This window comes from Harpia harpyja, chromosome 7 (genome assembly GCF_026419915.1).
Source record: "Harpia harpyja isolate bHarHar1 chromosome 7, bHarHar1 primary haplotype, whole genome shotgun sequence".
NCBI classification, from domain to species: Eukaryota; Metazoa; Chordata; class Aves; order Accipitriformes; family Accipitridae; genus Harpia; species Harpia harpyja.
Genome location: NC_068946.1, coordinates 9,690,478 through 9,712,812, shown reverse-complemented (window position 1 = coordinate 9,712,812; position 22,335 = coordinate 9,690,478). Strand labels below are relative to the sequence as shown.

At 52.8% G+C, this 22,335-nt stretch overlaps 1 protein-coding gene across 2 annotated transcripts in view; it reads right to left on the bottom strand.

Moving 5' to 3' along the window:
* The window catches only part of EPHB2 (EPH receptor B2), a 139,955-nt gene that overhangs the window by 84,428 nt on the left and 33,192 nt on the right, over nt 1–22,335 (bottom strand). For both annotated transcript variants that reach the window (XM_052791159.1, XM_052791160.1), the window contains exons 2-3: nt 17,777–17,841; nt 13,000–13,684 (exon numbers count right to left, since the gene is read on the bottom strand). In XM_052791159.1, the coding sequence (XP_052647119.1) occupies nt 13,000–13,684; nt 17,777–17,841 (750 nt within the window). The remainder of the gene's footprint in view (nt 1–12,999; nt 13,685–17,776; nt 17,842–22,335) is intronic.

The following is a 22,335-nucleotide window of genomic DNA, read 5'->3' as shown; positions in this document are numbered from 1 at the left end:
CTCTGTGCGTCTCCAGGGAAGCGGGACTCAGAGAGGGGCACAAAGACTCCCGCAGCTGTGTGTTTGCAAACAACCCAGCTGAGCTGTGAAGAGGGGCTGAAAGCAGTAATTGTCTTTAATTAAAGGAGGTTGGAGGCATCTCAAGCTTTGACAAAAGACATTTCCAGTCTGCTAACAGCTCCAGCACTCATCGCTGCTGCAGTTGCAACCCGGCCCGCAGGTTCGAAGGAAGCGCGTGACAGCGGGGACGTGGGCACGCCAGCCCAAGGGTGCAGATGCAGCGGTGCCAGGGCAATGCCACACACTCGCAGGGCACGAGAGACATGCACACCTGCAGTCCAAAGAGGATCCAGCAAGTCAGCACACAGCAGGGCAAAATACCTGGGACCCCTGCAAACCTCGCACTTTGCACCAGATCTGAGCCAGATGTGCCTGTGTCGGGACCCAGCAGCTGTCTGAAGGCATCCCACCCTCCTGCCTGACCTGGCTGCATGTGTCTTTGTCCAGGGGTGTCACCTCCACCCTGGCTGGTGTCTCACCCCTGTCCTGATCTGCCCTGGTCACCCTCCTGCAGTGGTACCCACACGCCGCGGTGCCTCGCTGGGGAAGCCGTGGTGCACATGGAGGTGATGCACACAGGCAGAGGCTACAGACCAAACACCAAGAATGTTATTGCTGTGGTTCCTCCTGGGCTAATTAATTAATCGTGCTAGTTAGTGAGCTACCTAGGCTGGCATGGAGCTCTATCATGATGCTGCACCCTTGCAAGCTCATGCTGGGCTAAGCAGCCCTCGCCACAACAGGAACACATGCTGCACCAGACATCTATACATATGGATGCTGTCCCCGCCCCGAGCCCTCTGCCAGGGCTGGCCCTTGCTCCCAGCCACGCTCTGAGCTTCAGGGAGACAGCAAGTGAGCTCAGGGTACCGAAATACCCTCCTTCCCTCCTCTCCTCTGTGCTTCAGGGATGAAGCTCCCCAGGGAGGGCGTACTGCCCACCATACACTGCTCCCTCCCTCCCACCTGCGTTTGCTTTTGGCCTTCCAGCACATCAGTGTGCAGGAAATCACGGCTCTGGTTTCCATGGAAACCCCATCGCAGCCCCCCCCCCCCCCCCAACGTATGCAACATAGTTGGGCTGGTGTGGCAGCGGTGGTCCTGCATGTCCTGCTACCCCATCCCCAGCTGGGCAACCTCCTCCTGTTTTCCACCAAAGCCTTCCTGACCCCTACTCATGGCAGTGGCCAAGGCAGCCCTGGTGTCAGGCAACCCAGTCTGGAGGGAGGACTGCTGCTGCCAGAGAAGTGTGTCACGCTAACCTCTCTTCTTTAGGCAGGACTGAGCAGCAAAACTGCACTTGCATCCAGTCTGAACCCTCTGCTCAGCTTTGCACATTATGATCTGACTGATTTCCCACGTGTACCCCCTCTTCCCACACTCCCAGCCGCTCAATAACTGCCTTGCAGCTGGAAGCACTAGAAAACCAGCCCTTGCACATGGGCAAATCCCCACCGTGGCTCCTGCAAAGGTGCAGAGAGCCAAATGCACCCAAAATCATTAAAGCTGTTGAGGACGCACAGGCTGCGTGTGAAGTGCATGTCCTAGAGGAACCACTGTGCATGTTGGGCAGGTCCCCATGCGCATATTTTTGCCTGGGAAATCCTGGAAAGAGCAGCCGTGCTCTAATTCAAGAGAAACAAAAACAAACTGGGATCGCTTCCATCTGAGCCAGACAGCAAAAACCTTTCCAGAAGCAAAAAAAAGACCAGTTCTAATTATAGGGTATCCTAAAGATACACACACTTAGATTTGTCACTCTATTTGCAAATTAACCATACTCATGGTGGCAACAAGAGTAAGCAGTGGGCATGATAAAGTTCCTCTTCTGGCTTCCTAATCCTCTTTAGAAAGCAGAACAACCAGTGCAAGCAGTAACCAAGGACAAACTGGTGCACCTTGCCATTTCCAGTGCTGCAGACCTTTTGCAGGTCTAATGCTAGGATTTGCATGGCTGCAGCTGGAGGACCAAGCTTGAGAAAGCCTGGAGATTATTTTTCCTACAACAGCTACCCCATCTCTTATTCTTCAGTCGGTGCCACAGGTTCACTCCTAGGGTGTAAATTGAGAGTAAAACACCAACATTATTGCTTGGATCAATGTCCGAGCTGACGGAGGTGATGGTAACAGCATAACCACTGTACTTGTGAAGGTGACTTAAAATTACAGCATCGCTCGCCTCCTCCAAACAAGAGGAACGCTGGCGAGGCACTACGCACCAGGAAGCGTGCTGTGGACTGCCAGTAGCAATGCAATGGCAAATGTAGGCAATTTTAAATCCATCATTGGGGTGCACAGCAGGGAAAGGTGAACAAGAAGCTTCTCTGGGCATGAGTCATTCCCCAAATATTTCTCCTAATCCTGTTTTCCCCGCTTTTACTCTTTGTTTTATTAACAAAGGCTGTGCGTATACACCAAAAGGCTCAGAATTAATTTTGCTCGCCGTATTGCAAGGAAAGGCCTGCAGCAGTAGCATTTCCACTGTGGTAAATACTCTTAAGCTTCATGCCTTCAGCTATGGGAATCCTCTGGGTGATGGCTGGCATGAGAGAGCAGCTCCAGCATCCACTGCCTGGACAGCCCGAGGCATCACCTTCTCTTCCTCAACACAGCTCCCTGCAAGCCAAAGAGAGTGCTGTAGGATCCTGAGCCATCCAGGTGGGGATGAACAGGAAGGTTATCTGCCAAAATAATGCTCTTGATCGTGGTTACAGCAATACAGATGTCTGGAGAATTGTCACTGTCACACGAAACTGGAGGGATAAGGAAAAAGGGAGGGGAGGGAAAGGGGCAGAGGAAGACCCATGAAAAATGATCAGTTTCCACCAAAATGCCTCAAGAGAGACATCAGCACCTTAGAAAACCCTGGTTAAGGGTCTGATGCCCAGCAGTGTCCCACATCCCGCCTCTCCCTTGATGCTCCATGCACGTGGGTGCTTCGAGCCACTGCACAGGGCACCAGCCTGCATCCGTTTGCTCTGCACGCCCTGGGAGGATGCAGATGCCGTGCTCAGGAACGGCTCTCCTGAAGGGCAGGGAGAAAGGTGGAATGGCGTGATGGAAACCACCCACTGATGTCTGAGAGCAAACATGCCCCTGATGCTGCACAGACCCTTCCCATGTCTCCACAGAAAGCCGCCTGGAGAGCTGATGCTGTAAAAAGGCAGATATCATGCATTTAATGGTGTGTGCCATTTGCTGTTTGACAAATATTATCTGTTACTACAGCCGCTTCAGAAGTCACTACGATCTTTTCAAAAGCCATCCAGGCTGGGAGAAATGCCATTTGGAGCAAAGCATCCGCGTTACTCTACTTTATGGGCTCCACTTCAGGCTGCACTTTAATTCTTACTAATCTTGAGGGTCTGGGCATTTTGATAGTTTGAAATGAATAAAGCCTTCATCACGTGTCCGTTTATTGTTCACTCCGCTCCTGTCTCCTGTCACAGCTGCAGGTGTAACAACCGTGGTACTCTTGGGATCATAATGTTTTGAAAGGAAATTGCTAGCTTTGGTTTCAGACTTAAAAATTGTCTTCTTGAACACAGGGTCTCCGTGAGCTCTGAATGTGACAATAGTCTGAAAGTGCAAAAAGACTTTGCAAGTAGGAGCTTGTCATCCTCGAAAATTATCAGTGCCCAAATACTGAAGAACCAGATATCCCGTCAAAATACGTTTTGAATTTGCCCCATTAGTCACATGAGCTATTTCTAGCCATCGCCCACCAAACCTGTGGACCTCCAATGGGACCCTCACCTTGTGGTCCAGGCATGCCCATCACCTCCCCAGCTGCCGCTGCAGCACCCCTGCGGTAACCACAGCCCACTGCAGAGGGGTGGGCCAGCCAAGGTGCTTGGGATGTGCTTGACTGCAGAACCGTACACCCATTGGCCAACTGAAACCATGAGATGGGTTTTTGCAAAGGTCTCTCTAGTTTCCGACACAAGGAGCAAGGCCAATATCCTCAGTTTACCTCCAAGGACTCCAGGAAGATGCTAACACATTGGCAGGTGTCATTTCAACCTGCTGAAGTGAAGAAGAGCTCTCTGTCTTTGAAGACCTTGCTTCAGAGACCTGGAAAGGCTTCACAGGAGTCACCTACCTGCAGAACACACTGTGTTCACACAGGTCCCCCCTTTCGGATGCCTTTCAAAGAAAAGGATGCGGGAGGAGCAATGCACTGAGGTGGTAGCTCTGGGTCTCAGTAGGACTTTTTTCTGTCTCCCCTTAACAGGGTGCTTTCCAAGTGACTTACAGTTTCCTGCACACTCTATACTTTGTTCCCCATTTTCCAGCCTGTAAGACCTGCCATTCTGCAAATTACTAGTTTCTCATGTACTACAACCAGTTTCCCCACTTCTTGGGCAGATGCTGGACTCCAGCAAAGGCATCCGAGCTAGGTGGGCATGGGGCTGCCACTCACTTGGAGGAAGACTCCTGCTGAAGCTCGCTGGTAAGGGAGGATGTCAAGGATGCTGGTTCAGAGCATCTTCTCTGTAAATGTACACGTGTTCCAGTGCGGCCACAGCCCACCCAAAGCATGGCAGCACTCTGCAGCCCTGCCTTAAAGCAGCTGCTGGCCACGTCCCGCAGTCTGCCGGGCTCTGCCCTTTCTTTCCTGTCTCTTCTGTTTTTAATACCTAGCAACATTTGGGGGGGGGGGGGGTATTTTCTTTAGACACCAGTTCCCCAAATGCCAAGAAATAAAAGCAACAAGGGGATGCCTCAGACACACCAAACAGCGCTCACCGCACTTCTGCCTGGTTTGGTCTGCAACCTTCATGCAACTCCTTCCTTACTGTGTTTAAGTTATAACACCCGCCTGTGCAAGGACTGGGTATCGCAGATTGGTGTCACCGAACTTAAGGTCTCCTTCAAAATATGAAAATGTTGTGTATTTTCCTTGGCCAAACCTAATTTAACATTGTTTGAAGTTTGGTCTATGTAAACACAGCCATCGTGTGAGCTATGAAACACTTTGCTTCCATTTCCTAACCTTTATGGGGACTTTTATGTATGCTTTCCAGTGATATACTATGTTTCTAAGGCATATGGGGAACAATAAAGAGTTTCCCTGGAGCTAATTAAGCTAATCATGGCTTCTAGATTAAATTTTCTGGAAGACTTTTACCTTGTATCGCTAAAATAAAATAACTGTGCTCTTACAGAGTGATCATCTGTCATCAGACTAACTTTAAATCGGCGTCTCTCTCTGCAGAGAATTGTCTGAGGTTATTTCCCAAAATTAAATGTTCAAAATAATCTCATGGTTTTGGCCTGCCTCACAGAAAAATCTCAAATGAAAAAAAAAATTCCTCAAAAGCAGCATTTTCTCCAATTTTCCTCAAGTTACATAGGATGAAGAATATTCTCCTCTTGCCCCGTAAAGATTCAGCACTATGCTGAATTCAGGGAAAAATCCTCCTTGCCTCCCAGATCCCCGAGTGCTTTGATTCAAAGAAAAAACTAACAGTAAAAAACACGTTCCCTACATTTTATAGCAATAATGAGTTAAAATCCTGGAAGCCTGGGCCTGGATCCCAGCTATTCATTCCAGTTCCTATTAATGTTTACCACTTTTCTCAGAAAAAAAAAAAAAGGGGGGGGGGGAGGCCTATGAAGAAGAGAGAGGAGAAGCAGGAATAAATGCTGCTCTCCCGCTGGTGTCGGCACGGGGTGCTGCCAGAGCTGCTATTCTCCCCCTCACACGGGTGTAGCAAGACCAGGAATGTGGTATTTGATCCAAAGTGCTGTTTCATCTGTAAAAATAAGTCAAGGGGATTTTTTTCTTATCGGTACAGATGTCAGCTCCATGAAAGCACCCATGTTACAATGGGGCTCCCGTCCCTGCACCCCAGGCACAGTGAGTGCACGTGGAGGGTCAGAGGGGACATCACTCTTTCTCTGGTGGAGACCCTCCAGCTTTGCTCTCACCCACCTTTTCCCATCTTCTCACTGATCCCAGCACAGTAAAATGCTTGGGGAGTAAGGATGGGGGAGCAACCTGTCCCAAAGTTGGAAGGGGAGCAGAGAAGTTCCCTGCAGCTTTGCTGGGGAAGACCTTGAGCAGAGAGAAGAAAGGGCTCATGCAAAGGGACTGGGAAGCACCAGCTATGGCAGATAGCTAGAATGCAAAACTCCACCATGTCTCTCCAAGAAATCCTGGGGATGCCCATCATTTCCATCAGGAAACTCCCAATGGGTTTTTCTGGACCTGAGATCTCCTTCCTCCAACCCAAGGGACTCATGACCTACCCATACTAATAAATGAGAATATGCTGTTCCCCTCCAAGTTTCCAGTGGGCTGCTCTCGGGTTATCATCTTCTGCATCCTGCTGGGGTCTTTCCTACACCTTCACAACAGGGCTGGGAGTGCTCTGCAATGCTCCTGCTGTTCAAAAATCACATTCTTGTCCTGGAAAACCTCTTCTCCTCCCTTTCTCTCTAGAGAAAAGACTTTTGTGGAAGGTCTCAGCCCATCCCTTGTCCTGGAAGCAAAATGAGAAAGCAGTTCTCATCTCCTTTGCCTGCTTTTGGCCACGAAGGTCTAGTCCCTCAGAAGCAGCATTTCCTATTCTGAGGTGAGTTGTCCATCTCCCTCCTTTGGCAGCAGATGTCTTGCCCCATTCCTGGACCACCTGTGACCCTCCTTGTGAGGTCAGTATCTCTTAGGGCTTCGGACCACTAGGAAATAAACGCCTCAGCCCCCTGATCTGACACCACCTTGCTCTGCTAGGCTCCCCCTGGTCCTACTCCAACATCCAGAAGCCCAAACGCAACCCAGGAACGTGCAGAGGACAAGCTGGCATCTCCTCCGACTCCAGGGTGCACCAAGCAGGCTTGGAGCAGTTAATAGCAAGCAGCTGCAATCCCCACCATAGCCCTAATTGGATGCACAACATGGAGGGGTCACCAAGAAGCAGGAGGGAGAAGAATCAAAGCAATGGAAAGACGATGTATTCTTGCTTCCCAGACAGAGAGGGAGGAGAGGGAGAAGCCCAAAGCGCAGTATTCACAATGACATCGAGCCACGGCCGGCTGGGAGCATTCAAATTGTCAACAACCCTGTAGAAAAGGCAGACAAATTCCTCTTTTGTACTTGGGAAGAAGCCAGGTGATGTAATCATCTTATAGGATGATGGTGAAATACTTTCCATTCCAGCAGTAACTCAAGATGTTAAATAGCAGCTGCTAAAGTTAAACATTGTTAAATCAGTACGTCAGGATAGCATCTACCTAAGAGTTTTTAAAGAGATGGCTGATGAACCAGTGGACAGTTAATGTTCACTTTCCACACACCATGAAGTAGTAGGATGTTTCAGAGATGTAGGAAAAAGCTATTTGTTAAATGAGGCAGTCTTGGCTATTTTAGGACTGCCACTGCAACACCAGTACCAGTCAAATAAGGATGTGCCAGCTACAGGATTCGGTCAGCGAAGGATTAAAGGAAGGTAGTAATAGTAGTGCCAACCTGCGTACATTTATGGAAAACAGATTAAGGCAAATTAGCCTCGTATGGTTTTTTGATGCAATTACAAGATTGGCTGGGAGAGGTAACAGCGTTAATGCAACGCACCCAAACTTCTGCAGAGCATTTCCCTTGGTAACACATGATATTTTGATTCAGAAATTAGAGGGTCCACCGACACTGTGAGACATATTCAATGCATTAAAACTTGGCGAGCTGATACTGCTATGGTCTGAGATCTAAGCAGGGAATGTGCAGAGAGCAGGTCTGTTTCTACTAGAGCCAACAAATTTGGTTCATGCCTCTGGGCTATTTAACATTTTTATCAATGACCCAGGAGAAAGCCCAAAGCATTCCCAATAAAGTTAACTGATGACATGGAAGTTGTAGTGTGGTAAATACTGAAGATGATGGGTTCCTGATACACAGCAATCTGGATGCCTTGGTGAGCTGGGCACAAGCAAGGAATGTGCATTTCAGTACAAATACATGTCAAATCACACCTCCAAGGACAAGGATGTGGGCCACAGCAGTTATCTGCTCCCAGTCCCACCAGGAAGGACAAGGATCCTTCAAAAGCACCTAGAGAAACACCACTGCCAAAATGGTTAAAGCAAGGGGGATGTAGGAAGAGGGAAATCTCAGCATCCCCTCTGGCACTCAGCTGACCACTATGAGCATCCTGTACGTGGGATGGTGGATCTGCCAATGGAAAGGCTAAAGCAGTGCCAAGGGCCAGGAAAAGCCAAAAATACTGGCTGAAAACCTTATCAGAGGACTGAGGGCCAGGGATTACTCTTAAACAGGCACACAGAAAGCAGAGGTGTGGTGGTGGACAAAGTTCACCAAGGTCCGAGTGCCAGGCTCAGCCGGGGGTAAGAAGGCAGGAGCAACCACTGGAAGCATTTAACAGGCAATTCTCCATCTCTGGAAACATTTACATCACGATTGGCTGTATCTGCTCCAGCTCAACCAGGAATGCTTCCTGTAAGAACTTATTACCCCTAAGGCCTTACAATTTATTGGCTGGGTTCAGCATTATCAGTGGAGGCCCAGACCCGAAACAGGCAGGGAGCCATAAATAGCCTCTTATCTTCAAAACATTACGTACTTATGGGATGTGACTGTAAGACAGCTAGGACATACTCTTCTCCGGCACATCAGAAAGCTGCACGCCCCTCCAAGCCCTTAGCATGTACTTGCCCCCCCTCCAAAACCCAAGCACAGCACAGCTGGGACAGACCCCCACTGCTTCCCACACCTCTGCGATGGAGGAATAGCTCTGGACCCTCGACACACACACGTGTACATGCATATCACTGCCTCTGCATCTGCATCCCCAGCACATGGTGGGGTGGTGGCAGATCTGCTGCGCTGGACCTCAAAATAACATGCAAGCATAGGCAGGGAAGCCCGTCATGGAGCCCACCTGTAGAACACGCATCTGCAAGGGCACAGCCCTACCAAAACCTACCAGCCAGCCCCAGACTGGGATACCCCATGTACCAGCCCACTACAGCAATAACCCCGGAGGTCAGGTCATGCTTCTCCCCTTAGAGCTGGACTGAGGTTGACTCAGTGCTGGAGCTGACCTGGGAGTATCCAACTGGGTCAGTGGTGGAACCGGGCTGTGGTGTTGGTGGGGCTGGACAGGACCAGCACCCTGGGTGCTGGAGCTGGGTCAGGACCCCCACATCCTCCCTCTTGGCTATGCCCCCCAGGGAAGGAGTAGAACGGCAGTGCCGGCTCTGAAGGGGACATGCTGTTGAGCCCTCAGGCTCCTCACAGGGGTGGCCCAGCTCCACCTTGAGCTGGAGAAGACAGGTGGCAGCCTGGATCTTCTACAGACCACCTAGGTGACCAGGTTTCTCCTCTTCCCAGCACGTCACCAGCTCCTCTCCTCCTCAAAAATGCCTGTGACCCCAAGGGGTGACGCCACATGTCTCTGATAGCAAGAGAAAGTCACCACCAGCTTCTGCAGGGCAAAACCATCTCTTGTTACCACGGCAAGACCAGGACTCCCAGCACTCGGCGCTGTATGAGTGCAACAAAGAAGAGCCTGCCCGCTGCAAATGCAATGATACAAGACACATGGGCAGATGTTCTTCCTCCAAAGATGGAGAGGAGCTGGAGCTGGACACAGGGTTCAATAACTAGGACCAGCAGCCAGTGGCTGCCATGGCTGAGCAGGCAGAGACCCTTCCAGGCAGTGTTCGTCTACTGTCCAGTCCAAACAGAGAGAGCAGGCAGCACAATAGCTCAGCCTCCGCCGTTGGAGAGGGGAGCCAATGAATAAGGGAGGCAGAGAGAGAAATGCGCTTAATATGCTGCATGGGAGGGACAGGCGGGGGAGAAGGGGGGAGGCGGCAGACAAAGAACAGGGAGATGGAGAAAAAAGACGCAGGCAGGGAGCAGGAGAAGGTGAAGCAGGGAGGACAGGGCTGGGCGTACTGGGCTGGGGGGGAGGCAGTGCGGGGAGGCGCATGCATGGAGCTCCTTGCCAGCGCAGCGGAAAGGAGCTGGGAAGCAAGCGGAGGAGCGGAGCAAAAAGGAGCGGGCAGCCAGCCCCTCGCAAGGCCCTGCGGGATTGGCAAGCCAAGCCCAGCAAAATGAAAATCTCTTAACCACACAGAATTGTTAACTGCCCCCAAATCCTTTTGTGCTGGGGCTGCAAGCTTAGAAGAGCTTAAGCTGTTAGATGCATGAACTTCCTCCATAAATATCCCTTGTGTACACTGCCGTGAGCAGGCTTGCACTGTATTAGCCAGATGAAAAGCCCAGCGGAGAAAATGAGCAACTCGTTCCAGCGCCTTGCAGCTGCACCGAGGGGCTGTCCATTGCTCAGGATGCCCTCTTCCACTGGGACCCCTTCGCGGGGCAGGACCAGTAAGCCATGTCCCCCACAATCCCCGCCTCGTCCCGTGTGGGTGACTGAGCTGTGTGAGAGCACTTCGCCCCGAAAGCCAGCTTGGATTTGCTTTTGTTTTGCTTCTGGAAAGGGGCCCAGATTCCCTCCCACCCCTCGAAACACGAGAAAACCTGCCGGCCACATGTACAAGTGAGTCCCCCAAACCAGGCAGCTTGTACGCTGCTTCTGCAGGGACCAGGGACAAGGACATGATGGGAAGTGAGCAGGCATGCAGGGATGCATCCTGGAGGTCCTTCTCGAGTTGAGTTGGGGAGGAGAGCCCTTTCTCTGCCCAGCCGAGCTGGGGTGACTAGCCCCTTCCCCAGTCCTCTGTAGGGCTCACTGGGGGGGGCCAGGAGAGGATGGCGATGCTACAGCTGTCCTGCCAACTCTGTGGCTGGCTCTCCTCCCAGTCCCCACTCTTCTTCTGGGGGCTGCTGGGGTAAAACAAAGGCTGTGTCCCAGTCTGGCACAACCTTGCTGTCCCATCCAGCCCCAATTGCACAGCCCCATGCGGGAAGAGGAAGGGGAAGGGGAAGGGGAAGGGGAAGGCAGCCCTGGAGCCAGCTGCCCCATAGAGACGGCGGGCTGCCGGCCACCGCATGATTAATGACGGTGGGGAGCGTGGGGCCGGGCGCACGCCAGCACCGGCTGGAGAAACAGCTGCCGAGGTACCGGACCTCCCAAAATCCTGATGCTCCGCAGACAAAGAGAAGACCCGGCCTCTCCCTCCTGCTCGCTCCCTCCACCTTGGCCCCCCACTCCTGCCCACTCTGCCTCCCCTCCCAGCCCTGCCGGGCCAGGCTGCAGGGACAGGGCTTTGCATAAGGAGTCCTGGGAGCCCCAGGGCATGTGAAGGGACCATTCCTTGGCTGGGCTGGCAGTGGGACTGGGGAGCCCCAAGAAACCATAGCTGCATCAGAGCAAAGCGCTATGCAGGGATGGGTCCGCTCGGGAAAAAAAAAAGGGCTGAGATGGAAAAGCTGACATGAATCATTTTGGCTTTCTGATGTTGCTATGAATGCTTCACTTGGGTGTCGTAAAACACCCATCTTCCCTTTGAGGCTGGGATTAGCCAGGCTCCCTTTCCATACTGTGTTGCAGCAGTATTTCCTTGCTGTCCCCATCCCCAGCACCATCCCTGCTACAGCTGGAGGACACTCGATCACCCCAGGCTTGGTGGGAAGACACATTCAGTGGCCCAGTGAGGAGTAGCTCAAAGCACAGATACTAAATGGCACCCACAGCACATCAGGACCTGTAGCTTGACATGTGAGCAGCCCAGCCACCAGCAGGAGATGTGGTGCCCTTGACAAGGGGACCATCCAACCTGCAGTCCCAACCAAGCATGGCCAGAGACTGTCCATCCCCCTTTCCAATGTGTTCATGTCCCCACTACCAGCACCTTCCCCATGCTTGCTTGGTGCTACCTGGCCGCCCCTTCCCACAGCAAGAAGAGAGGAGACACAGCTCCTTCCTTGCACTCTGCAATGCCCACCAACATATCTATAATTGATCTCAGAGAAACCCCAGCTCTGCTCGCAGTGTGCCAATGCTATCAAAACTGTAATGGGATTTTGAAGTTCAGCCAGGATAGTGGGGAGAAGAGTCCGTTTGCCAAACACCACAGTTTGCTCTGCGCATGGTACAGCCACAGGTGCCCATTAAACATGCAGCTCTCGGGTCCCCACCTCTCTCCCAATAATCTCAGCAGCTCCTTTCTCAACCTCCCCAAGCCCATGAGTGACTGGGGAGGAGCACAGAGACTGATTTGGCCACAGTGCTTTCAGGGAGGCTGGCGCAGAGCCTCTCGCTTGCCCAGGACCACGCTGGCCCCATGGTGCTCAGCTGAGCTGAGCTGAGCAGGCGCTGCCGGAGTCTGCTTTGAACATCTACAGGGGAAGGAGAACATCATCTACAGGGCAGGAGACCTCTGGCTGCTGAGGGAGCTCAGGGGCCAGGCTGGGAGGTGCCCAGACTGGAGAGATGAGCCTGGCCCTGAACAGCCTATGACCATGTCCCACCTGGGGCCATTTGCACCTCACCAGGAAAGTGCTGCAGACAACTTGCTCCCTCCCACCACATCACCTTTGGGTGCCTGCACTCCCACTCCCCTCACCCCAGAAGCATTTCAGCCCACACCAAGGCACAGGGTGCAAACAGAAGTGAAAACAGCCCCAATATTTTGGGAGCTGACTGCAGATCGGTGGCACACCCCACGGCTACACACAAGTGCATTCCTCCAAGACCTGGAGAGCATGGAGGGCACCAGCAATAGGCCAGCACCCCTGGACCCAGTGGCTTTGAGGACCCAGAGGTAACACAGAGCCTCTGCAATGGATGGATGAGCCCAGGGCAGGAACTGAGGAGCTGGAGGAGGAGTCATCATCCACATATATGCTGCTCTTCCATGACCCCGCACGCTCCTCTCCCACCCCTGCCCAAGGAGGTCACTCCCAGGTGGCTCGTGCAGATTCCAGCTGCAAATCCCAACTGCCACCACCAGCACAGCCCACCGGCAACGAGGTGAGCGCGCAGAGCGAGACCGAAGGCAAGCAGTTACCTCTGCAGATGGTCCCGTTTTCCACCGACTCGTAGCCCGCCCGGCACATGCAGCGGCCGATGGGCACTAGCCACTCGCCATCCCCGTTGCAGTACAGCTTGATCGGCACGTCTACCTCCTCTGCATTGGTGATGCACGTCCCCCGGGCTGCCACCAGTGAGGTGCTCTCTGCTCCTGAGAGGGTTTCTTGGAAGACGGCCCCATTCTGGATCACGCGGGGACACTTGCGGTAGAAGACACGGACAGCAATCAAGGACATGCAGCCTCCATAGTCCTGGAAGGCCAGGTAGAAACCATTCTTGGAGACAGGCCCAAAACTGCGCACCTCGGTGTTAATCTTCATCACCCGTCCACCTAGGTCCACCTGTGAGAAGCTCTCGTCGGCAGCAATTGTGTCCACCTTCATCCAAGGATTCTCCATCCAGTTAGGAAAAGTCTTGGTGGCCGAGTCAAAGTCCGACTCAAAATAGTAGAGGTTAAAAGTCTCCTTACAGGAGCCTGGGACATTAGGGATGCTGCTGCAGTCCCGGACAGAAAATTTCATCTCCACATGGATGCGGTGTGCTCCTCGCCTCCGAATGTACTTCGTCCGGAGCCAGTTGTTTTGGCTGGATTCAAAGACGTTGCACACCTGGTAGGTGCGAATCGTGTTCATGTTTTCATCATACCCGCTCACCTCTTCCCACTGCGGACACGACACAGAAAGTCAAGAGGCTGCACCAAACTGACGTTCCCCAACCACCTCACCTCCTCCCAACCCCACTGCGTGACAAGCGGGCAGGCTCTGCCAGTACCAGCTGCCCCACACCAGGCCCACCTCACCACGCAGGCAGCCCCATTGGTGCCAAGCACCTCGCCCTGGCGCAGCTCCAGCACCACCCTGCAAGCACCCCATACCTATGCGCCTCTGTCCTGCTCTGACAGGGTTTGACCCACACTGCATGCCGGGCAGGCTCTGCACTTTGGGGACAAGGTGGCCCAAGCCCTCAGCAGAGCTCAGGGCCATCTCACTGCCAGCAGCACCGTGCTCCATGCCCGGATTTATGGTAAAGCATCTCTGCTGGGTGGCAGGGCATGGTAAGGCCATGCACCTCCTCTGCAGGCAGTAATGTCTTTAGCAGGGGCTCCTGCCCGTGGGCTGCACTATACAGCAGAGCCTCCCGGCAAAGTAACACGATGCCTTTAGCAGATGTATTCCCAACGGTGCCACTACGGTTACAGATGTGGCAGACGGGACCCGCTTTCTCAGGAGCATGTAACATGGCCGTAAAACCTCACCGGCTGCAGCCCGAGCACCAGTGCAGGCGGCTGGCTGCGCAACAGGCCAGTAGCCAGTGACCTCCCCCCAGAGACAGGAGGGAAGGTTTATGGGAGGCTGGCTGACCCCGCTGTGTACCCAGAAAGGCAGATGCTGGGCTAGGTCCCACTGGTAGCCCTCATCCCTGCCCCTTCAAGGGCCAACATGCTTTGGGGTCCCTCCTGCAGGTTTGTACAGGTCCCAGCCCCAGCTGTCCTAAACTGGATCTATGGGATGTCCTATGAGCCATGGCATGACAGTAACATCCTTCTCAGCAAGACAGCTCAGAGCTGACATATTTCCCCATGGGAAGCTCAGCCCAGCTCCCCCCAGCCGACTAACAGCTGACTCTGCCAGCTCTGGAGCAGTTTCTGCAGAGCTCAGGGCTGCTGTGACACCTCCTGGTCCTGTCCAGCTTCCTGCCGTTTCCCCAGGCTGTTTTTTCCCAAATCCTTCAGTGCTTGCTGTTGTCTCTATCCTTTGTAGGATGGGGAGACTTCAGGGTGGAAGGTGATGTACCAGGCAAGGGCAGAGCTGCACTCTGTAACAGCCAACACTCCTCTGCAGTAAGCACAGATGGGGAAGGGTCCTTGTGGGAAAAGCACCTTTCACCCAGCTCATTAGAGCATCTCCCCCAGCCCAGACCTTTCTGGAGGGCAGAGCATCTCCCTGTGCTGCCCCCTCCCCACCCACAGCACCCTCATGATGCTGATGGTAGGGTCCAGGGTCCAGCTAGTGTGTGACAGTCCCAGCCAGCTGGAACGGCTTCTCATGAACTCCTTCATAAGCCTGCTCAAGTGGAAGCCAAGCTGTTTCCCACAGACGTGAAACCCTGAGCACAAGCCTGCCCTGGATGCAGGATCACGACACCCAGGGCAGGGCAGCAGCACAGCCCAGATCCAGCACCAGTGCCAGGACTAAGCTGTGCAGGGAAAAACCTGCAGGAGCAGAGCACCCCCAGCCCCTCAGCCTGCAAATGGCCTCCCAAGGGCACCCAGGACTGCAGAGGGAGGTTCATGAGATGGGAGACAGATTGCTCCTCGCACATCAAGACTAACAGCCCAACAGAAGGCTGTCAGGGAAGATCCCCAAACAGCTCCAACCACTTCTGATTGGCAGTGGCTGCAAATCTGCTGCCATCGCTGGGGGAGGAGGAAAGCATCCTCACAAAATGCAGGGGGAGCATTTGCTTTATCTTCCAGAAATAAATTTGGCGTGGTAGTGGAAAATTGCAGGATCTCTCTGTTTTTTAGGGCACTAGTTCAGAGGGGGGGGTGAAGGAATCAAGGACAAGGCACAGGGAAGCAATTCCTTCCCCTGCCCTGCCTCTGACATGGCTCTCCCTCGCCTGGACCACTCCCGACACCCACTCCGAAACAGCGTGTCAGCCACCAGCACCCAAGGATGCCCAGCACTGCCCCATCCCCATGCACACCTGCACAGCCCCTGGGGAGGGGTCAGGACATGAGCCTGAAGAGCTCAGCCGTGGCCAGACAGGAGCAGCACGTGGTGGAAGGAAAGCCTCTGCAGCTTGGGGATGAACAGTAAACAGTGGAGGCAGGGCATGGGGACACCCACAAGTGGCATGGGAGCTCCACAGACAGGGAAAAAGCAACCGTTTGGGCTTTTGGATCTCTAATAATCACCAAAGAGGCAATGAACAGGTGGAGCACCCAGCAGCTTTTGTCTTCCAGGTGATGCTGGCTGCACCCAACCTTGCCAGTCACCCATGGGTAAGATGCCCTGCCCTGTCCTGCCAGTGGGCATGAGGCTGCACTGGGAGAAGCCGTGACGGCATTGCAGTATCGGCACCTGTGACAAGCACACTGCAGGGCACAATGCGTGCCACGTCCCCCCAGGGCCCTGCCCCTAGGTGGGGACAGGAGGCGATCCCACCAGCAACGCCGGGGCTGCACTGGACTTTCCAGATGGGCGTCTCCCTCCTGACAGGGACGGGGGACCTGGGAGCACCCCGAGCGCCAGGCTTAGGACCCCCAGCATCCTCTCGCATCCCTGCAGCAGCAAGCAGGGGGCTCCCCGAGCTCCCTTTTCTCAGCTGGGAGAGAAAGTCACCCCCGTGCACCAGCCCCTGCGCTTCCTCGACACTTAATTAGAAGCCTCTCCCTTTCTCCTCGCTCTCTAATTAACATGCCGGGAGCTCAAAAGAAGGCAGCACAATAATACGGGGAGACGGCTTCCAGCAGGCCTAGGCCTCATTACCGTAGGGCTGGGGAGCCGGGAGCAAGGCGTGCTTTACATATGGAAACACCACAAACAAGAAAGGCTGGGCGAGGAGAGAAAAAGACTTGACCTCTGCTCCTGCCTATTGTGTGCCCGTCATCCCCCTTCGGCGGCCGGGCCGGCGCTGGCGAGGCGGCCGGGCTCACAGGCGGGCGTGGGGCTTTATCATGGTGATGGGGGACCGGTGCCGGCAGCGCCTGCGCCGCAGCACGACAGGGCAGCCAGGCTGTTCGGGAGCTGGGTTTAATCTCCCTGATGGAGGCTTTTCTTGGCCGTTTCTTTTCTTTTGCCAAGTCAGCTCGGGGAGGGGGCTTGCTGTCAGCCTTGGGGTGAGGTCCACAGAAACGTCTTCATCCAGCCCCTGCGGAGGGTGGATGGAGGGCAGGATGGAGCCTGAGTCACCACCTCCGCGCACAGGGATGGGAAGCATCTCCGGGCTTTGGCTGAGCTGGATTGGGCCACCCAAGTGCAAGGGAGCAGGTCTGGGGCTGTCACACACTGGGGCTCCACACTGCTGCCAGCCACCGCAGCCAGAGGTGGGCAGGATGCTCTGAAGCACCTCGAAGCCCCACACAAACCCCGTGGGACATGGAGGTGGCTGGGGCCGCTCTGGTTTTGTCATGAGCAGGAGGGTGCAGAGATGCACTGCCTTGTCCAAGCTCTTCTTTAAAGGAGCTTGTGTGGCTCAGGGAACTCTTGGCACTGGTAAAGCAGAGAGACAGTCACTGTTGAGCCCGCAAACGTCCCTCCATGAGATGCCAGGGATGCTGGACAGTCATTTCAGGACTTGATCAAACAGCTGCTGTGGGTACAACCTCACAGGGCAATGCCCTCATCCTTTTCCACTACAAGTGACAGGCAATGGAATAACAAGTGAGACACTGGGGACAAATGACGGTGGCCTTGGCATTTCGTTTCTCCTCCTCCCTGATGTTTAAGTGGCTGCAGGTCAGCTTTACAGAGAGTATGATTCCTCCAACATCATGTTGGCCTGATGCTGTAGGGTGAGAATTACACTCCTCCAGCACTGGGGTATTTTTTGGAAGTGTCACCTCCTAGAAAATTACTGGAAACGTCAACTGCCATCCTCTTTTGTGCTCTTCCCACTAGACCTTTTCATGTGGCCAAGGCACTTTGCTTCAGTGGCTGACTTTTGTTGAACCAACCCACCTATGTTCACATGCAGCAGAAGACCCCAGACCAGGCTCTGGGCCCCCATAAAGCAACAGGATAACTTACCCCTGATGGAGGATGCACCGTCCAGCCCAGCTCTGCCGTTGCCGTTGTGGAGTCCATCAGCGTCTCTGCAGGAGGAAGGTGAAACAAGGAGTCAGTGGCCACCCGGTGAATGACCTGAGGCTGGCGAAGGGGAAAGAGGTGGAGAGGAGCCAGGCCAGGACTGCAGCCATCGAGCCCAGCCTGCACCAATCCCTCTGGACAGCTCTCAGCTGGGGAGGAGCCAGGTATAGGTCCCTCCACCCATTCGGTTCCTCATCCATTGCCCATTGCTCCCTGGCCCCTTTATCTCCTGCAGTGCATGGGGGCACGTGCTTTTCCACCCACCAGCCCAGCTGGACTTTCCTCCTCAAAATCCAGACTCAGGGTACCACAGCCCTGGAGCAGCTCTGCTGCTGCACATGAGGAGCCCAGACTGAGCAGGTTTCCTCCATCACCTTCCAGTTTCTTTCGCAAAAGCAGGATGTTTTTTTCTCAGCGGTTTGCATGGTAGGCAGAATCCTTGATGATGCGGCAGCACACAGGAAGGAACAGCACTTCTAGGACTTAAAAGTACTAAAAAATTAAACCAACATTAAAGCTGGTTTTCCAGGCAATTTGGGTTGAAATAGGTCAGGCGATGCTACCACTGACCAGCACAGAGGAGAAGTCTCCGTAAGCCACACGGGCAGCAAAGCCTCCTCATCCTTTCTGCAGCTCATCATGCTTCCAGCACTGAAGTTTTTTCATCCCAAATAGCTGTAGGTTGGCCTCACTATACTGATGGCATGACAAAGGATGCTCAGGTTATGGCACCCCAATACCTGGGCTAATGTGTGTAGGAGTTCCCCCCCATCCAGCATGGGAACGGGCCAGATGGCCCTGTCAGAAATACATTGGACAGACACTTCCATGAGTGGTTTCCACAATACGGGTAACTGTCCATCCTCCAGGTCTGCGGTCGCATGCTCGTTGCAATGCAGGGATTTTTCTGCACCGTGCCCAATGCTGATGTTTTAAGAAAATAGGACAATATTCCGGTGTTTAGGAAATGGAGTTTAGAAATAATGCCCAAAGGTTTCAGCACACAGAGGCTGGGCATGGGAAAAGCGTGATGCTTGTGGGACAGACCATCCAGGCCAGCATATGGCCAGTGATTCTGTGGCTGAGACCAAGGTGATGCCCACAGAAGAAATTATATCCCTCTGCTCTGTAGGGAGAATGTGAATCTGCCCCTGATTTCAGCATGTGCACTGAGGATGCCAACTGCATTTGCAGGGATGTTGGAAAGCATCCATCGTACACACAGGCAAGATACAAACATGAAATTCGGCTTGCAGCTTCACTTTCCTTGCCCTCCCAGTTAATGTAGGACAGGCAGGGAAACAGTCCAGCTTTAGAGTTCTGCAGCTCTCAAGAAAAAGCATCTTACATACAAGATGTAAACCCACTCCACATCAGCTCACTGAGAGCGATCACCCAGCAGAACGCCAGTATAGTCGAGATCTCCAGCCACCATCTTATAACCCAATAAATGGTGCCAGTTCCCATGGCCACAACAGGGATGGAGAGTTACTGGCTGTAACCGTGTCCTGTTGCTGCTCCTCACCACCAAAAACGAAGCATCCTGCCATGAATCCCCCAACAGCATCTTCACCTTCTTCACGCTCACTACATTGAACAAAAACAAAGGAAGAAAAGCTCAGCCTTGAGCAGACCCATCATTTAAGAGACAAGCCTGGATGCAGAAATGACTGCTGTTCAGCCTGCTCAACAGCGCACGTGAACTCCCCTTTTCCCATCGGCAAGCCAAAAAGTGCCTCGGCACAGATATGCTCCTTGCACCTACTTCTGGCGGTAAATCATTTTCAGACTGTGGGTTGTTCGTTACTCCTGGTTAGAGCCAGCGGTTTCCAGTTCACAGGAAACCAGGATTTCAAAATTTGGTTTTATTCCAAGAGTAAAAAGCAAAAATAGTTCTTTTCAAGTTTCCTAGTCTTCCCCACTAGGAAGAGTTCTGGAAAACAGCTAGTCCAGAAATGTTGTCATTCAGATTTATGAAATTTCTTTTTAAACTGAATATTTGTTTACATAGTTCCATAATAGTGTTTATTTTATCAGAGTATCTGGCTTTTTCATTAAAACACCAGTGGCACTTTGATCTGAAAAGAAAACAACACTTTTCACCCAGTGCTAGCTAGAAGCTGCATTACTTTGAAAAAAACCTTAAATTTGTTACTTTAACTATCAATGACAGTGGTGCATAGTAAGTATATTAATAGCAGTGACTATAACATAAAAGAGATATCCTCTAAACCAGTATAAATAATTCCCCAAATAAAAATAATATTTTGAAGTATTTTGCATTTTTAAAAGCCTTTTATTTAATGAAAACTCAGTGCAACAGAAATGTTGTGCCTGGTGCATTACTGCAGAGCACGCTGCCCACAGCCCTCGCCACTGCCCCTTATCCTTAGCTGAAGAATTGCACATCTCCTTGGAGCTAAGCACCTACTACCACAGCTAGCCCAAGGACATCTTGTTTTGACACAAGACAAGGAGGAGTAGAAATTTTCAGGTTTTAAGCAGGTGTTTCCAATGGTCAATTATCTTCTCATAAAAAAAGATCTTCCATTAATTTTAGTCTGAATTTACACTGTTCGGCTGCCAGCTATTATATTTTCTTTTACTTGTACAAAGGCTCTGCTATCCAAAACCTCCTTTCCCTTTTGTGGTGTTTAAGGGTGGCAAATGAATCATCTCCAAGACAACTAAATTAGCTGAGCTTCCTTATTCTTCCACCTAAACCAGGTTCCTTTCTTTGAGGCTCCTGTTTATCAGCCTTCTTTGTGTAGGGTGGACTGTGGTCCCCATTGCACACAGCTGTAACATCCCAATGCGCCCCTTTTTGCACAGCTTTTCTACCAAATTGCTGCCCTGGCTAAAGTCCATTTGGAGATGGGTTGGCATGTTAGCACTTAGCAGTAGTTGTCTGAATTACAGAAAATTGTGAATAACTGGTCCCCGTGAATCAGAGTGAACCTGGTTAGCCGCACTGACTGCAAAAGTGGATGTGAAGCCAGGATGGGTTTCAAAGGTGGTCGTGGGTTTGCTCCATCCTCCATTGACAGCTGACTTCAGAACACCTTATTGACCAAATAACAGCCTGCCACAGAGTTATCTTGCCCATATATTTGGCCAGGAGCACCCCTCACCCTCCACCTGAGGTCAAGGAGGCCACATGGTCCTCCAGGGAAGATCACTGTCTCATCCCTGAAAAGTTTCTTATTACCAGACAAAAGAAGTGCATTAATTCATTTTTCAAGCAAACAAAATCAGGATTGATGTCCAACGAACTAACATATCCCTCATCTGCAGGGGCTTCTGACTGCCTCTCTCCCAGGCTCAGACCTGCTCAGATCTCCACAGCAAGAGGCAGTGGTGGGCAGACTGCGGTGGGAGGAAGGCCCCATGAAGACGCAGACAAGCCCCGCTCTGATGTCCCATACTGAAAGTGCTGGCACAGAGTCCGAACTAGCAACCAATAAACCAGGAAGGTTGAAAAAAGCAAGGCAAGGCCATACCACCCACCTCAGCCGTGCAAAAGGCAGGCTGATATTCCCCTAGGACCTATTCCTCCTTCAGCTGGATGGGGTTTTATTGCTGCAGGGGGACTGCAGAAGCTCATCAGAGGAGTTTGCAAGATGATTGATTGTGGTCTGCAAGGATCTACACCGGGAGACAGTAGCAGCAAACAGAGCTCCTTAGCCTGTGAGGGAAACTGCAGCTACAGCTTTGCCTGAGAGCTGAACCCGGTCATACAGAGTTCTGCTACAGGTGCAAGCCCCGCACAGGGTGTGAGCAGCCCCAAGGAATGGGAACCCCCCCATCCTCCAGAGGCAGGTCCTCCACGCACAGCAGTCCCACCAGGGCTGCCCTCAGCACACTCAGCCCCGTGCAACTTCTGCACCCACGGTGACCCATGCTGGGCCGCCATGGCCGCATCTCACCCAGCAGGTCTCCTGATCCTACCTGCGGGCTGCCCCATGCTCCTACCCTGCTCCAGGCAGCCAACAGGACCAACTCCTGCGCTGGGGACAACAAAGATGGACCAATTTCTGGGTGAGGAACTCCAAGTCCAACTGTTAGTGCCCTGCCAAGCATGGAGAGGAGAAGGTGCCTGCTTCAATGAGCAAAGTCAGCAGCTTCACTCGCTGTCACAGCCAACGCTTTCACAGTGCCATCCTGCCGGTTTGGCAGCGCCAAGTAACAGGGTGAGGGGCTGGTGCCTCGGCAGCCCCACAAAGACCCAACATCCAGGACAGAGCAACCCCCTGGCAATGACGGTGACGACATGGAGCAAAGCCGGGTGGGAGTGACAGGGGTGGGTGTCTGGCCCCTGGCCCATCTCTGGTGGCTGGTGATAGCTGCAGCTCAGTGAAATGCTCTCTCTGGAGCAGCATTTTCTCAATATTGTTGTTTGTGTTCTTCCCTCCTGCGTGTTTATCTGCAGATTCACATGCTACCCACGGCATTATAAATAAATCTGCAGCTGCTTGAAACCAGCAGACGCAACTCTGGCC